Raw genomic sequence first — 18107 nt, 5'->3', positions numbered from 1 at the left:
ATAATTAGAACCTGCAGCCTATTATACCAATATATACAAATACATAATAATATCAAATACTATGTAAACTCTACGAGTTAATACGTGCAGCTCAGTGCCAAAGTTGGCAACATGCACACTAGCGCTCCTAGCGGCATGAGTTGATCAAAATAGTTTAGTTTCATACAGCATAAAATTTAAAAAAATTACAAATTCTTATTTTTTTGTTTTATTCCGTCTAAAAATGTTAAAGTAGATCAAGTAATAGCATTTTCTATTTTAATTTACTCAAATAAAAGTCTGAACAACTACTTTGATCAACTCGAACCGCTAGATGGCGCTAGTAAAATTGTTGCCGCTCAATTGTATGGGAAACGTCAGAAGCTGCACGTATTAACTCTAGAGTTTATATAGTATTTGATAATATCATAATTAAATTAAATAATTAGTACTCAACCAGTACACAAGTCATTGGATAGCCGTAACTTATGCAAATTCCTCTTGTCTAATTAATTATAAATAAAATTATGAGACTATGAGTATGAGCATCCCGAAAGTGAGAGCGAAAAAGAGATATTTTTTCTGACTGACAGATCAGTCGTGGTGAAATTGGGACATTCGTAGAGGGCTTAAATTTTAATTACAGGTAACCCTAATTTGAGTTTGACACATTGTTTGACTTTGTTTTTCGAATCAATGCTTTATACTGGATTTTCGTAGTTTGTTATTTTATAATAACACAATAAATGTGTGTATCGATGCAAATGTGCGTACTGTACACTTTTTAATGTGTCTTCGAAATGGAAGATCATTTTCCGATACTATGTGCCTCAAAACCTTTAAAGCCAGAATTTGTAAAATTCCAAAGAATCGCAATTACCTCTGAAGATGTAAGTACATACACGAAAACGTAGATTATTAATGATGCGTGCACGTTGCAATCAATGCTTGTAAATGTACTTAATTACATGTGCGCCTATGTCATAATAGTGACTTTTTTTCTAAATCTTTCAGTTCAAACTTGGTCGTGGTCTTCAAAACTCTGTAGTTATACCGTTCGTTTGTCTCTCTAGAGATCATTGCGTGTTTAAGAAAATAGACAACAACTGGATATTGGAAGACTGCAGTTCCTTTGGCATTGAAGTAAATGGAGACAAACTGGGCAAAGGCCAAAAACGCAAACTAAATAATCAGGATGTCATAAAGCTAGAATCTTCCAATGAATTTGTGTATAAATTCGTCAGTAGTATTGAGCAGTCAACGCCATGTAAGAGAAGGAAACTAGAAACAGATGAAAACTGTGATTTTATAAATAATGTGAAAAAGAAATTTGAGGAGTCCCAGAGTTGTGAAATTCAGCATATTGAGGAGAAAATCCAGAATGCAAAGCACATGCAGAGTACTAGTAAGATGTTAAAAGAGCAGCTACAGTTAGATTTGAGTAGGAAAGAGCAGCAGCTGCACGATGAATACGCGGCACAGATAAAGAAGTTGAAAGGGCAGCAGGATGAGGTGGAGCAGCAGAAGGCGCTGCTCCTCGAGGAGCGGGACCTGCAGCTGGCGGCCGTTAAAGTGGAAATGGAGGGGAAAATTGCGTCCTTAATGGTAAGCATTCTTTTAATCCGTACAGAATAGATTAGACTAATTTCCAGCAAAAAGTATCATTGATTTAAGGACAAGTTTTTTTAATTATTATTATAAATAGGGTTACTCTTGGCCACAGACTAGCCAAAGGCAAAGACGTGGCCTACAATGGAGTGAGCTCGCCCAGAAGATGCCTGTTAGGTAGTAATAAAACATATTTCAAATAAAATGTTAGAGTCAGCCAGGCCTTTCAATTTGAATTAAAATAGAGATTGGGATGGACAAATTTCTCTACAGTATACAGTATAATGTACACACAAGTGTATCCACAAACTTATTATAATTTCAGGAACAAATATCAAAACATAATGAAACTGAGTCAGAGCTCATTCAAGAAAATAATGCTCTCAAAGAGAAGTTATTAAAAGAGAGGGATGAGTTCCTGTCCGAGCTGAACCGAGAAAGCTCCTCTAAGCAGGAGATGCTGGATAAGCTGGAAGCCAGGATACGAGAGCAGGAAGAAGTGCGGCTGAAAGAAAAGAAAGAGTTAGAGGAGACGCTGCGGAGAGAGACGGAACAATTCAGACTTGCTAAAGAAAAGGTGATATTCTTATAAACACAACACATAACATAACATATAACGAATTGGATGCATTATAAGTACAGTTGTTAAGACTGACAGCAAAATCTTTTTTCTTTGCCTTTTAGACTATTTTTCAGGTATTTCGATTTTTACAATATACATATTAAACACACACTGTCATAATAAATAAGTAATTACTTAATTAGTAGATGACACTTTGGCACTAAAAATTCATTTTTATTATTCTACAGGAATTAAAAGAATTAGAAGAACAAAAACTACTTAGAGAAAAGGAGTTAGAAGAACAATTGAACAGTATAAAGAGTAACCTTGCAAAACAGATAGAGTTACATGAGAATGAGAAGCGGGAAGCGGAACAACTCCTTAATCAGCAGAAGGAACAGCTACAGAAACTAACAGATGAGGAGAAATCTAAGATTAAACAATTAGTAAGTGTTGTAATTTTTTTATGCAAGAATTTTCATTGATGCATGGAAAGCTATGTCCTCTATGTTAGACGCGCGAATTTTAGAAAGCTCTTAGCACAACTTGCCTTGTCGCGCGCGAGTCCATACTTGAAGTGGCGCTTGATGCATAGACTCGCGCGTGACAAGGCAAGTTGTGCTAAAGGGTCTGATCTCTATATACTAGAGTCATATACAAGCAAGCAAGTCTTAAAGACGCGCAATTACGAGTTAAGCATGAGACATGAGAGACGTGGACGACCGGTCTGGCTCAGTCAGTAGTGACCCTGCCTGGTCCTGGGTTCGAATCCCGGTAAGGGCATTTATTTGTGTGATGAGCATAGATATTTGTTCCCGAGTCATGGATGTTTTCTATGTATATAAGTATGTATTTATCTATTTAAGTATTTGTATCGTCGCTTAGCACTCATAGTACAAGCTTTGCTTAGTTTGGGGCTAAGTTGATCTGTGTAAGGTATTGTTGTTGTTGTTGTATGTCCTAAGGCACCCCATAGGTGCATAGGGCCTCCACAAGATCCTTCCACGCCTTTCTATCTTGAGCCACCGCCTTGGCCTCGTTCCAGCTCAGTCCATATTCCCTCAGCTCATTCTCAACGCTCCGCCTCCAGGTGTGTATGGTGTCTGTGTAAGGTGTCCCTAATAAAAAATAAAAATAAATAAAAGTATGCAGTATTTTTAACACATTCACTACCTGCGGAGTTTCTGTTCGGCGGCACTTTTCGCTACAATCCGGAAATACACGCTATCGGCTATGCGCATAATTCGCGCTGGCAGTCAATGTTAATCCGCATCCCGAAAATCGCTTTTCAAATATATTCACATTAAGGATGGTTAACTTATGTAGGATTAATGTTACAATACACTTTGTTATAGATAGAGGAGCGTGCTGAAATCGAAAAGAAACTGGCTTTGGCTGAAGCTGATGCTGGCAAGTCTATACAGACACTAGAGGTAAATATCAACTACATAAATCATCATCATCATCACCACCCGTTGTTGATATCACCCGTTGACCACGAAAGCTGTTAAGAGTTCGAAACGTCGGGATGTAGGTATTATAAATTCATTATACGCGATATAATCCGTTTTCATAGTTTTATTTCATTCAATTGATGGTATCTGTGGTAACCAAGGCTATAGTTGATAGAAATCATTATCACGGCATTTTGCCAAGTTCTCTTTGGGTTCTGCTTTGACAACTAATGTGCAGACACTAGTTTTTTCACGAAACCTACTTCCATCTATCCTCCCAACCCAGAAGGTAAACTAGGTCAAACAAAATTTCGTACACAAGTTCCCAGAAACTCATTGGTTAAACAGACTTAAATATTAATAATTTAATAAACAGGAACACGTGAAGAAACGTGAGATAGAGCTGTCAGCGCTAGCGGCCGACAGGATTCAGCAGCAGGCGGAGCAGTCCAGCGAGGTCATCAGCTCTCTACAGGCGCAGCTCGAAAAGGTTAGAGGGTTGTTAACGCTGGCTCACTCACACTAGATCCAACAGGAACACAAGATCATTGACTTAAATTTCTGAGCGCATTCCCATTGCGATCGCTACTTACTGAACTTTTATGGCTATGGGTAGGTAGTGCAAGCTGCATACCACCACTGCGATTTAACACTTTCACTGTCCCTTTCTGTGTTGTCAGAATAGTTATATTTTATTGCCTAATCACTATACGTAAGACTTGTCGGGACACAAATGTCGCGTTGAATGGTGAACGTGGTGAGTAATAACTTTCTGAGTGGACAATTTTATATGTCTGAAATTCTGAATATTCTCTTTGTTTTAATGCTAACTTGCCATCCGATTTGTACACGTATAATTTATGATTCCCCAGGTCCGAGACCAACTACAATCAGTAGAAACCGAGAAGAAGTCCCTCCTCGAGAGCCTCACGGTGACCTGCGTGGGCGAGGGCTCCAAGTCTGCCGACGTCGAAGACATCATAGAGACAGAACTGCAGTGTTCCATCTGTTCCGAACTCTTCATTCATGCCATTACCCTGGGCTGCTCGCACAGCTTCTGCAAATACTGCATCGACAAGTGGAAGAAGAATAAGAGAGAATGTCCTATATGCAGGTATGTATACAGTGTTTATGCAAATCAAGACTGCTTATGTAGAAGACATAGATGCAGAACTAGAACTCCAATGTTCCATCTGTTCAGAACTCTCGCAAAGCATCTTAAATACTGTGATGAAAACCTGCTTACTGTATGCTGTCAATACTACAATTAGTGGAAGAAGAATTTACTGACTGGTATCCAAACATACTACGAAACCAGTAAAAAATATAAATGTATTGATACTTTGATGTGTTCTGTATAAACAATCTTCATGATTTAACAGTGTTAATTGTCAGTGGTCGTGTCAAGAATATTCTGATTTTTTATAGCTATGAATCAGTAGATAGATTGTCCAACTCAATATACAGGTTACGTTTTTTCCACAGGACAGTCATAACGTCTGAGTGCAAGAGCATAGTACTGGACTCTCTGATCGAGCGAATGATGCAGACATCCGAGGAGGCTAAGCAGAAACGGCAAGAGATCCTCAACGCGAGAGCAGGTTTGTAATATCATTACTTAAATTAAAACCGATAGGGCCAACTCTATGGCAAAGCCTGACGCCACGGCGACGCGGCGTCTTTTTCCATACAGTTGGCCCGACGTTACGCTCGCGAGACGCTAGATGTGGGGAGACCCATAGGTACGAGTTTACGCCTTATTTGCAATTTCACACTAGTGATAACCCGACATTGTAACGTTTCCAGCAATTTCGGTGCCACATTGCCGTTGGTTATCGTTGTCTGAGTACCCATAACACAAGCCTTCTTGAGCATACCGTGGGACTCAGTCAGTCTGTGTAATGATGTCCTATAATATTTATTTATTTATTTTATTAATTGTAGAAATAAATTAATTCATGCATGTGTTGTCGAGGTAGATGAACAATTAAGGCTCATTTACTGTTATTATACGTAATTAACTATTCCAGTTGGCTTCGGACAATTATATTCCTTTAATGTGACAATGCTGCACCAAAATTACAGGAAAAGTTACGTTGTCTGTTAACAGTGGCAACTCAGAATGGTAACCACTTAATAGGAGTAAGGTACAGCGGGGCAAATTTCGACTGGGGGGCAATTGTAACTAAACTAATCCATTTTTTCCATTATTATTACACTATGATGTTGAGTTCTACATGTATCCACTGAACACGCCTACCATATATAACCGGTGGACACTATTTAATAATGCAAACATTGTAAAACATGGAAAAAATAGACCAGTTACATTTGCCTCCCAGTCGAGGTTTGTCCCTCTGTACCTTAGTTGTAAAAGGTGAGATAACATTTAAAGCACGCCTAAGCCTAATAAATGAGTTTATTCCTTTATTGTCCATCTTTTCCCTTCCATATCTCATGAACGATTGGTCCCAGATAAAAAGTGTATAAGACTTTTGTAGAGAATTTTATGAAGATTACTTGTGTTTCAGAACATTTTTTGCTATGTGCCACAATTTAAGAGTTATTCGCGAAAAACTAAAAAAAGGGACCTTTACACTCCCCCTCCACCCATTAGCTCCTCCCCTACCCATCAGTACTTTGAGTATGTGGATTAGAACACCATTCCCTACAACTATGCCAAAATTCGCCTATACACGAATTATTTCCCGCGAGATAGGCTTCATTGAGTGTGCTATTATCTGCTACTTCCACTGGTAACGACTGGTTGGAATAACCGAGTGTACGGGTTTGAATAGATTCAGGCCTTCAAGCAACACCGACTTCCGACACGTCGGAAGCTCGGTCGGAAGGGACGAGCCCAAGCGATAAATCGTTCTGCCATTTGTTGGTGGGGAAAACGTGCACACATTTCTTACTCAGTAGTAGTCACTAAGTGGTATGTAGGTACTTACTGACCAATTAGTTTGCTAGACTAAGGAATCCCAGGCGGTCTAGCAAGTCCATACATCTGACGCGAGTTGTGCTAAACCGCCTGGTGTACCTACTGCTTTCGCGCTTGAGACATCCAGCTAAAGATCGGACTCGTGAACAATGCAGCTTCATACAATGATGTAAATACAACGTTTTATATGAAACATTTTTTAACACAATATGTATATACTAACATGGGAATCGTAGCGTTGGGTATATTTTATTTTGGTTAGCTCTGAATATTAAGGTTTACTTACTTACTTACTTCACTGGCTCAGCGTCCCAAAAAGGATCTTGGCCTCCGACACAAGAGATCGCCACTCTGCCCTATCCTGCGCCACTTCACGCCAGTTGGGTACACCGAGTGCGGACAGGTCTTTCAGGGCTTCCTCGCACCAGCGATATCTGGGACGCCCACGCGGACGTTTTCCACCCGGGTCACCCGGGTGGCCCACATATGCTCTTCTCTCCCATCCTTTCCAGGTGGCCGAGCCAGCGGAGTCGTGTGGCTTTGATCTCGCCAATTATATTAGGTGCCGCCATTAGCTCTTCCAGCTCTCTATTTTTCCTGCGCCTCCAGGTTCCATCTCCCTCTTTGAATATTAAGGTTTATAGTAATTATATCACGTCCTTTTATTTGTCATTCAACTAACTGCGGACCGCCGGAAAGATACGTATATTCTTCTTAAATGATAAAGTGATCTAGTACCGACTTAGTACTCGTACTTACAAATAATGGGAATCACATAGTTGTTACGGATCTTGGGCATTCGTTATTGTAATAGTTACGGAGCGTATGTTATCTAGCTTACCGACGCGACGTCGTGGATCTGTCCCGAGAGTTTTCCGAATCGAACCCTCCAAGGAAACCGAATCAAACCGAAAAAACCCAATAGGATTTGTGTAAAATGCCTGACAATTTTAGGTTGCTTTAAAAGTTGGTTAAAAACGGTCCAAGTAGTCAAATGGCAGTGGCTTGTAAAGTTAGTACACCAATCGCCAAACATCGTAAGATCGTATCGTAAGATTTGAGAATAGTTAGAGTAGTATCGGGATCTTATGAAGCTGTATTGTTCGCAGAGCTGGCGGCTAAGGAGGCGACCACTTCCTACGCCGGGACCAGTCGGTATGCTTTACAATATTTGCTGCATGCGCCCGTCCGTCTATTATATGTGCCGTTTAATGTGATAGTAAATATTTAAAAGCACAAAAACAAATAGTTATAAGGTACGGAATGTTCGTGTAGTTTTAAAAGTCAATTTAAACGGTAGCTTATTTTACCCGTGGCGTATCTAAAGACAAATGTATGTTCATTACCCAACACCAAAATTGACTCCGTAGTTTCGTCGAAAGTAATTTAATTTTCGCAAAACCGTTTTATTACAAATGCGTTGCCCACGTGGAACAATATTTAGAATCCCTATTAATTTATACCATAACCAAAATACCGACATGCCGTGTAACACGCAATGTTGCCTAGGTATATGAGCTTCAATTGTTTAAGGCCTTACGGCTCAGCCACGACATTGGTCTAAGCGCGACGGCGGTGAGCGGCGGCCATACATTGGAGCGAGACACAGCGATGGGACTTTTCATTCGCACGTATGGCTGCCGCTCACCGCTGTCGCACTTAGACCAATGTCGTGGCTGGGCCGTTACACTAGTGTAAGGCTTGAGTGCACGCTCGCATTACGAGGCCGCCCCGCTACACACCTAGTGGAACTGAACGCTCCGAGCGTCGACTCAGTCCTTACACTCATTCCCTGATCCCAGGCACTCGAATAACACAAGCCCTTTCTTTTGTAGCGGAGGTCATTCAGATGACGACTCGTCAACCGGCAGCGAGAGCGACAACGTCGGGGAGGAATCGTGGCCGGAGGAGAACGACTACGAGAACTACGACGACGAGTACGACTGGGGCCCCGCCGAGTGAGTAGCCTTCCTATCAGCGACCTTCTGACCTCCAGTTCTCAGTTCAGTTCGGCCGCGGAGTTCACTGTTTACGGACCGTCTCCAAATCTGTGCGATTTCGTTGCGCCGCGACAAGTACGTTGCGTACGTTGTTTTACGGCTCACGTTTGCCTATTTACAACCAAAACCGATATATTAATATTATTAATATAGGATCTCGTAAACGGCTCTAACGATTTCGATGTAGTAATGTGTACATGGGGGTATTGGAGTCGTAAAATCGATCTAGCTAGGTTTTATTTCTAGGAAAACGCCCATTTTCACGTCTAAAGAAGAAATTATAATTAATTGTATATACACGACATTCTATATATACCAATAGTTTGACATGACATTCTGTACCATGGTATATCATTCTGTTCATGCCAAGAGCGTCGCCAGCCATGGATTGTGACGACCACGACAAGTTACCATAATCACGCACACTGCATGTCGCATACATTTTAATAAATATTTTTGGGAAACTCCCCTCTTTGTTACCCCTGGCGACGCGCATGGTATGTAGATACTTACATGTGCAATATTAGTATATTTTTGTACGAAGTTGGAAAACGGCAAGATGCAGAGTAGAAAACTGCTAGAACAAATTTTAAGGTTCGTGAGATGAAGTTAAGATAATGTGTAATATATTTATGAATTGTGACAATTTTCTATACTTGTAAATACTATAATACTTGTAAATTATTGTATCCTATAATATATAATTTAATAAAATCAGCGTTGAACGAGCTCACTTGTTTTACTACGACAGCTTACACAAATACACACCTTTTAATTTTTCATCTTGCTATCTATGGATGGTTGAAAATATGAGCTGTTTAGAATATTTAAGTTTTTTTTTATCTTATAAGACAAGATCCACTTCCCATTATTCTTCACAATATGTTAGTATAAGCCAACATTCCTTTTACGTATTATACGTCTCTAAGACAATGATAATAAGATAGTGTATTTGAATGTTGGTTTGTGAATTTGACTGTATCACCAAGTTGGAAATATTTGGCTAGAAATATTTTGTGATAAAATAACAATGTTAGAATTCTCACGATTACATTTAGTTAATAACTCTTGAAAGAGGCGGTCGGCTATTTCGGGTCACCTTAGTTGCATCTTGAGCGTCGGCGTTAGAGAAAAAGGCATCCCTGCGGAGCACTAACGTCGGTCGGCTCTAAAGACAACACTGAGAGAAAATACAACCAGTTTTCATGTTCGTTCAACAAGTTTTTTGGTTAAAATAGCGCCTACGTGCTCTTTGGTTCAAACAACAAGCTGTCATTTGAATCGGCAATATATTTGAATCAACAAGTCGATTTTATAAAAACAACCTGACACATATAATATTGTTTTAAACATACGTTTGGCTGATTCAAACGGATAAACCGCAACAAGTCGAACTTGTTAAATTCACAATGCAAATTTCTCTCAGTGAACTTACATGTTTCTTTTATTTTTTAAAACGACATTTTTTTACGATTAGCGACTACGAACACCCCCTCGACGTATTCTTCGGCCGCGGCGGGCGCTACTTCAGCGACTACCGCGGTCGCTACACGTCCAGCTCCGATTCCGACAGTGGATCTGACGTGGATCCCGACGCCGCCGCCGCCGACGCGGGAGCTGCGCGCCGTGCGCCTGCCGCGGGGGGCGCTGCCCGTGCCGCGGGGGGCGGGGCCGGCGCCGCCGGGGGCCATCCCGCTGGAGGCGCTGCGGGCGTACTTCCAGCGCCCTCCGACGCAGCCGCTGCCGCAGGTCATTCAGGTGGTCAGGGTGAGTTCATAACGCATATTTTTTAATGTTTCTTAGGATCACATTAGCAGATTTCTCCACGTGACAGAATGTTTTCCCCTAGAGTATCCTCGTTTAAAAATGTCTAGGAAGGAACGGCCCGTTCGGTAACTGATAAATACCATAATTGAATTAGATGGCGAACGGGCAGCTGGTGCGAGTGGGCGCCGGCGCCGCCGCTACGTCCCCGGGCTTCCCGGCTCCTACTACGGCGGCTACGGGCGCTGCTACCGCTGCCGCGCGCGCGGCCACTGGGCGCCCGGCTGCCCCGACCGGTAGCCCCGCCCGCCCCGCCTTGCCGCACCCGCCCCGACACCAACCCCCGCCGGCGAACCAGTAGTTGTTTGTTAACGAGCTGTGCGATGTTCGTATCTACGGAGTCTGAAAGTGTCCGCTTCAGATACCGCGCAGACGTAGTGAGAAGTTGCTCACAGCTGCTAAGTCACTAAAAATAGAATCTATATTTATTACATTACATTAACAATCTGCACCGATAGCATGGTCGCGCGATAAACGATAAAACATCGGGCCGTCCCTATCGCACTTAGAAATAGTGCGATTAGGGACGGCCTGATGTTTTATCATTTATCGGGCGACCATGCTTGCCGCCTACCTGGTGTTAACGAAGGAAAATTAACCTCTTCATGTAATACTCATTTGTCCTAAAACAAACTAGACGTTTACTTGACTTATAAGGTATTGATATTCTTAGAGGCGATACAGACGGACTGCTAACTGCAACTTTCAAACAAGTGTAGAGGAAAAGTGCACGCTAACTGCAGTTGAGTCGCAGTACGTATGTGTCGGCCCTTCATTATTTCTGCGCTTAAATATTTTATAGGAACTGTTAAACTGCCCTTAAATCAATCTAGATGATAGAGGGCACCTGTTATTAAATTTGCCACTATCTATTACTATAACTTCGTACGTATAATTATACAGCCCACCGAACCGAACATACCACGCCTACAATGTCAGGCGTTTAATAAGCATGGTGTTACGAATAATGGGAACCTACTGTAAAAATAAATTTTAATGAATATTAATAAAGACTGTGATATTGTAATTTTAACAGCCATCTAGTAATATGCTAGATCCGTTGGATTTTTTGTACTTTTATTTTCATATTCGTAGTTGAGTACGTAGGTATATCAACTAAATTTGAACTGTAAAATTAATGACAGATATTCTTTAAGTGATGTACATATTAGGAAAAAAATGTTCGATGGCTTGTGTAGTCAGCAGTGTCGGAAGCAGAGCATTGTAGACAAGGTTACACGACTTACAACACTTGTCGCTAGATGTTTCTGAGAAAGTCGCGCCTTTTCTCATGATGGGCCGTTTCTTGCACACGTGTGACGAACTTTATCGCCTAGTATATCTCTGGCCTCATATTTCCTTGTCATTACAAAGTGGCATTACTCATTACCGCTAAGAGAGTGAGAATTATCTACGTAATGATTGTATGATTCTTATCAGCGTCCTCTTAAGATTATTATTAATGAAACTACATGTTGATAAAAATGATGAACCTTTGATGTTTGAATAATTGATAATTACGAGTATTATAAAAATGTGTCATGAACGTCAGATATGTTACAAAAAGATATGTTGTTTAATTTTAATTTAGTTATTATAATAATATTGATTCAAAAAATAAAGAAGTATTTTTAAATTAAACAGGTATTTCATTGAATTCCCTAAACTCTTACACATTCCCCTGTATAAGGCCGCCACTGGACGAAGGAGTCTCGCTACTACTATAATTATATTATTATATATGTCGGCGGCCGAACGACGAATTCGCCAGATCACGAGATTCCTAGGCATATCGTGAAACGGCGCCAAATCATGATTTGGCTTAGTAACATTCGCCATATCGTTCAAAACTCATCGTTTAACGATTTTCCCAGTGACGTTTAAGCAGATCATGAAATTCCTAGGCATATCATGAAACGCCGCCATTTCGTGATTTCACCACTAAAACCCGCCAGTGGCATTTAGGCAGATCATGTGATTCCTAGGCATATCATGATACGCCGCCATATTGTTCAATACGTAGGGTTCCAAAATTAAAGTAAAAAATGCCAAGTACAATATTTAATTAAAAACTATGACTGTATTTTACAAATGAAATAAAACGAGACTTGTATTGTTACCTAATTGGAATAAATATTAAATTAACCTTTTCAATAATTTTGTTAAAACATATTAAATCCATACTAATGGAATGGGAAAGTGTGTGTGTGTGTCTGTGTCTGTTTGTTTGTCCGTGTTTTACGACAAAACGGAGCGACGGATTGAGGCGATTTTTATTTTAGTGGAGATAGTTGAAGGGATGGAGAGTGACGTAGGCTACCCCACTTCCCAAAAGGGGGGGGGGTGGAATTTTGTATGGAGCATGCCGAATATTTGGATTTAACGCGAGCAAAGCCGCAGGCAAAAGCAAGTTATTGAATAAAACTATCTCAGTTAACTAAAGTGAACTGTAATGAAATATTATACCTAGCCAACACTGAAAAGTCAAGCACTTACAGTTTAGTCTGTGGTGTCTTTATTGACAGAGTAAAGTCGACGAGTAGAAAAAAAGCTTCTTTTGCACTTCTATTTTGAATAACCACACTATTTTCGGTGCTACAATCATTTTGTTGTGGCGCCGACATTTTTCACTAGGTAAACAAACACGGCCGCCATCTGCGCCATTGCATACGCAGCGCCACCAATGGCCAAGAAAGAAACTATTTTACGAAGTGCCCGCTATAGAGCTAGGAATATCGACGAATACGTTGCTTTAATCGATCTGCCGTGTTGTTTATCAGGCACATCGTGGTATGCCTGGGCAACTTTTAGGCATTTCATGATTTGGCGCCGTTTCACGATATGCCTAGGAATTTCGTGATCTGGCGGATTTTACGATCCTCCGCCGACATCTATATCAGTACCTGACGCAGGGGTGTGCGGCGAATTTACCTAAAATTTCACTCGGATCGCGGTTGCGGCCTACAACTCTCCGCCTGAATTAAAATTGAGCATCTACTGATAATCATGTGCAAGTTGCGGAAACTTTCCAAATTGAGAAGTTCTTGGAAATTTCATGAAAGTTTCACAATACGGTAAATTTTACGAAATGGAAAGTTTCAACCTCTACAACAATGAGAAAAGTATCATAATTATTCCTATGTTGTCAATTTTGGAAATTTCCTTCGTCACCTAAGCTGCTAACGAATCAATGAAAACGATAACCTAAGACTGTTAACTAGGATGTTCTTCTGGTAATGAATAATAGTACAAGTCACATTAACAGTATAGGTAGTCGGTAAGTAAAGAGTATCGCTGCAGGTCGACGTCTACTGCAAATATTTCAAATCGTTGGCTCATCTTATATCCTCCGATTATAGTACTTATTATTTGAGCGATTTAGAACCAAAATTATTGTAATAATCCAAGATATTTGCCATAGGCTTTCAGACTGTCATTGAGTATCCTTACTTCCCGCACGCTATACCCATTTATTTCCACAATATTCAATATTTTTAAATGTTTTAACAAAATTTATAATATTCGAAGAACAACAAATTTAATAACTACAGAAAGAAGTAATTCAGTAACGATAAGACAATGAAATAGCGTAGATAGGTAATCTTACTTGAAATAAGATTCGCGTAACTGAATTTGCTATCACTTGCTAAGTGCGACTACAAAACGTCGTCTTAATATGATTTTCACACCAACTGGTGAAAGCTCTCTTGATTCTTCAAAAACGGATGAGAAAGTTCTCCTCAAGAGTGCAAAGTAATTTCATACAAATTTGAACTAGGTGTCCAATGCAGACAATGATGATTTTTGTTCATAGTTAAATGTTAAATAAATTGAAGGATTTCATTTGTTTTACAGTTAGTGGTGTGGTGAAAAATTGAGTGTTTCACTAGGTGACAAAAATTGTTTAACCTTTGTGCCTTGCAATCCTTACAACGCTCAAGATTCCACTTTACAAACCACTCGCTGCGCTCGTGATTCAATATTGAAAACTTTCACTTGGGATTAGCAGAAATGGTTACCTGCTTGGACATCATTTTTTATGGCACTCGCTAAGCTTGTCACCCAAGAAATAAAACTATGGAAACGGATTATATTGCGTATAATGTTGGTGTAACCCCCGTAATAACACCCGTTGGTGATCGGAACGTCGGCATGAATTGTAAATTCATTATACGCGATATAATCCGTTTCCAAAGTTTTATTTCATGAGTAACTATCGCGGTAACCGAAGACAATATCTTGTCACCCAATTTTGACATCTTTTGCTTGCTCGGACCTCATAACTCTTCTTTTTACCTAACATTGAAATGTTAGGTAAAAAGAAGAGTTATGAGGCACGAGGCTGAGACGCACATCCAAGTGAAAACAAATATTTTTACTAAGTCGCTTGTTCTTTTACCCTGCTAAAATATATTATAATTATGATTAAAGAATGAATTCAATGAACCTTAACAATCCTAACTAAATAACAATTTTTAAGATCAGCAAAAAGTGTAAAGAATGATATGATAAAATCTTATAAAAATGGGCCACGTTCTTACGTAAATAATCCGTGTAACGTGTAAGGGTAAGTATTTCTAAGTTAAATGTACCTACCTGCAAGATTAGTGGCCCTGCTATTCTAACCCCTAGAAAATAATAAAAGAATACTGTTAGATAGAACTTGAATAAAAGTAGAACCAAGATAAGTTCTTTGGTAACCTTATAGAATGTTTGTACGTAGGTATTTAATCACAAGACATCGTATAATACTTTAATTCATATGCAAATTTAATTAAACCAAGACATAAGGTTCACTCATCCACAATACTCACTTCATACTTTATTATGTAAATAAAAACAGCAATGGCATGGACATACCCATGTACATAACACAAGCACTGCAAAGAATTATGCTAGAATTTTCATCACGGAATTCCTAGTACAAATCTTTACTTTTCCTTAGCTTACACCAGCCATCATGTAAGATAAATCGTATTTAACTAGATTTTAATAAATATGTTTGCCCATTTTCAATCATTACATTAAGGACAAAAATGTACGGATAACAACAGTATTACATATATTTCAGGCAAAAGCCTTAGTCATTTTTCTTGTCAGCTGGCTCGCCTTCGGTAATGGCAGCGGTGCCATTGTTCTGCTGCAGCTCCATCTCACCGGAGAAGCCAAACTCGTTCACCCTCTTGTGGTCCACCTTGTAGATCCAACGTTGGTACAGGAATATAAAGAATACAATATCTAAAACAAACCAAAAAGAATCAATGTTAAAGTCTGACGAGATGTTGGAAATTATTGTTTCTTTCAATTTAAATGAAACATAATACATACCATCGCGGAAACAGCCTATGCGATACATAGTTGGCATTTTTATCACAAATGCAAATATATCATCAATAAATGTGTTCAAGAACTTGTATGTCATCATTCGCCAAGGTAGGTGGGCAACTGACTTCATTTTGTAGTTGATAAACAACTGTGGAGTCATCATGATGAATCCAAATGTCAATAGATATCCATACATCATATTAAGAATGAAAGAATACCATCCTTTATGTTCTTGGTAAAGTAGGGAGTAAACTCCATAACCAATGAGCAGTGGGAAGCAAGCCCAGCTGAGATAACGGAATGCCAGAGTGTCATACTCTCTAGTGCTTGATTCCACATAGGATCCCTTGTCTGTAAAATTCAGTGTAGGGATACCCAGTATTCTGTTTTCTCTGTTAATTTTCACATCCATCACCTTGTTAATTTTCCATATTTCAATCAATAAACCTATGAAACATGAAATTCTGACCATAACATTAGTCTCATTGTCCAATACATATAATAGTACAACAGTTGACTGGAAAACATTGAAAAATACTGATCTCACTGAGAGTCCTTCAAGTGATTGCCTGTTGTTCCAGAACTGAATGTCATTTTTGAATGCCAAGAGTTCAAAAATAGAGTGCAGTATGGAGACTGATATGGTGAGTGCCAGCAGATACGGAGAGGTATCCAGGAGCAGTTCCTTGACGGTGTCCTGCTCCTCATCTTGTTCCTCAGCGCCAAGAGCTGAAAACATACTGAGCTTGTCTCGCATAGCTTGTGCTGTGTACAACTGCCATTTGAACAAACTCAATGGTTGGTACGTTAACTGCAACTCAAGAGTAGTTGTAGATGAATTAATTGGCACATAATCTCTCATCATATTCCAGTAGTCATTTAGGAACACAGCTGGCTTGTAGTACTTGCCATCAGGCACAAAATATATGAACTCATCTAGAGGAGGTGGAACACTACCCTGCATCCAATTGGTCTGATCTGTCACCAAATTCACAGTCAAATTGGGATGCCAATGAGATACTATTTCCTCTTTTAAAGTCTCGGCTTTCTTCTGTTCTTCCTCCGACTTTTCAGTCTGGCCAGTTAATAAGTTATGTGTTTTCATATAGCGTAGCTTCTTGTACTTGTTAACCATCTTTTTGCCATAGGTAATGAAGTCCCCAGCATAGTTATCTTTATCTCTTGGGTCAGGGGACTTTCCTGCTTCGACTATGAACACATGAAGATAAATTGAGCCATTATTTTTCAAGGAATGTGAAGGTTCAATTGTAGTAGAAAATGTGTAGGTTCCATCCTTATTTGGCCCTGCATACCAATCTCCATAGGTTATACCTTCATGCTTCCAAATTAACTTTGCCTCTCCAAATTTTCCAAAGAACTCTTTTTCAGATAAATAACAAAACATATCTAATTCTGTCCCATTGGAAAACATGTTGATGGCGGGAATCCTTGGGGCCCCTGTTGGAGAATTTACTTCTGGTTTAGGAGCAGCCGGCTGTCGGAACATTGAGGTGATGAAATACACAACCAAAGCCCTTATTATCAAGGATTTTGTTACAGCAAAAAACGACTCCATTTTTGTTGGCTGCATCCTTGCGCGCTGTTCGTCAATTTGAGCATTAATCTGAAATAATTTTTAGTTCGGTTTAAAAGATTGACCGTGACCATAAAAATTTTGAACCTTGACATATATATATATAGCGTAAATTATCAATGTAAAATTCTAGTGAACATCTATTTTTTCGAAAGACATTGTTATTAGTTTTGCAATCGATTTATCCCGAAAACATTTAAATAGTAAGTTAAATAAAACATATGAAAACTTACATCGACGTTATCAGGTGATAACCCAGCATCATTGGCATCATTGCTCTCACTAGGGACCAATCTATCTTCTGCAGAATCGTTACTCGTCGTTTCTTCTGTGTTAGCCATCTCTTCCACTTTAAAATGCCGTTTATTTTGGTAAATGTTAAATCATCAATAAATGAGGTTATTTCAGAATATAACACTGAGATCAATGATTGAAAGGACTGATTTTTACGCCATTGCCATGACATAAAAATAGAAATAAAATCGAAAACTGCAAAATGAATATTGACTCACCAGAGACAATGTAAAATCATACCACAGATACGAATGACAGATGTATTATGTGGCCAATGTCAAATGGACGTATTTATGCAGAATGGGACCAACCCACACAACTATAGTTTTGAGATAAAGCACTTTTTGTTCATAAGTTGCATACAAAAAATATTAATGGCTTTTCTTTTAAAGTTGGATTGTCAAGTGCTAGAGTATGGCATTGTTTATATTGTTTTACTTAAACAAGCCTTGAAAATGGAGTTTTAAGTATAAGTTTTCTCTTAAAAAGGCAATGGTTCCTTTTAGCAAAATTAGTTAAGTGA

At 39.4% G+C, this 18107-nt stretch overlaps 2 protein-coding genes across 3 annotated transcripts; one reads left to right on the top strand and one right to left on the bottom strand.

Annotated features, from left to right (window-relative positions):
* The first annotated feature begins 564 nt into the window (after positions 1 to 564).
* On the top strand, positions 565 to 11991 carry LOC125231111 (E3 ubiquitin-protein ligase RNF8-like). 2 transcript variants are annotated; one of them, XM_048136475.1, is made up of 12 exons: positions 565 to 869; positions 994 to 1584; positions 1913 to 2164; positions 2398 to 2595; positions 3505 to 3582; positions 3980 to 4093; positions 4476 to 4717; positions 5089 to 5204; positions 7657 to 7702; positions 8383 to 8505; positions 10025 to 10314; positions 10469 to 10637. In XM_048136475.1, exons 1-12 carry the CDS (start codon positions 780 to 782, stop codon positions 10609 to 10611), a joined length of 2283 nt encoding a protein of 760 aa, XP_047992432.1. In that variant the 5' UTR covers positions 565 to 779; the 3' UTR covers positions 10612 to 10637. The 2 variants fall into 2 exon arrangements, with proteins under 2 accessions (XP_047992432.1, XP_047992425.1); XM_048136468.1 differs by lacking the exon at positions 7657 to 7702 and having other exon boundaries at positions 566 to 869; positions 10469 to 11991.
* Positions 11992 to 14686: 2695 nt separating this feature from the next.
* LOC125230659 (cleft lip and palate transmembrane protein 1 homolog) lies at positions 14687 to 17793 on the bottom strand. Its single transcript, XM_048135893.1, has 3 exons — positions 17524 to 17793; positions 15700 to 17320; positions 14687 to 15609 (listed from the first exon to the last, which is right to left on the bottom strand). Exons 1-3 carry the CDS (start codon positions 17629 to 17631, stop codon positions 15452 to 15454), a joined length of 1887 nt encoding a protein of 628 aa, XP_047991850.1. The 5' UTR covers positions 17632 to 17793; the 3' UTR covers positions 14687 to 15451.
* Between the last annotated feature and the right edge of the window lie 314 nt (positions 17794 to 18107).

This window comes from Leguminivora glycinivorella, chromosome 1, assembly GCF_023078275.1.
Source record: "Leguminivora glycinivorella isolate SPB_JAAS2020 chromosome 1, LegGlyc_1.1, whole genome shotgun sequence".
Taxonomy (NCBI): domain Eukaryota; kingdom Metazoa; phylum Arthropoda; class Insecta; order Lepidoptera; family Tortricidae; genus Leguminivora; species Leguminivora glycinivorella.
The sequence above is the reverse complement of the archived record's forward strand: the minus strand, read 5'-3'. Positions and strand labels throughout refer to the sequence as shown.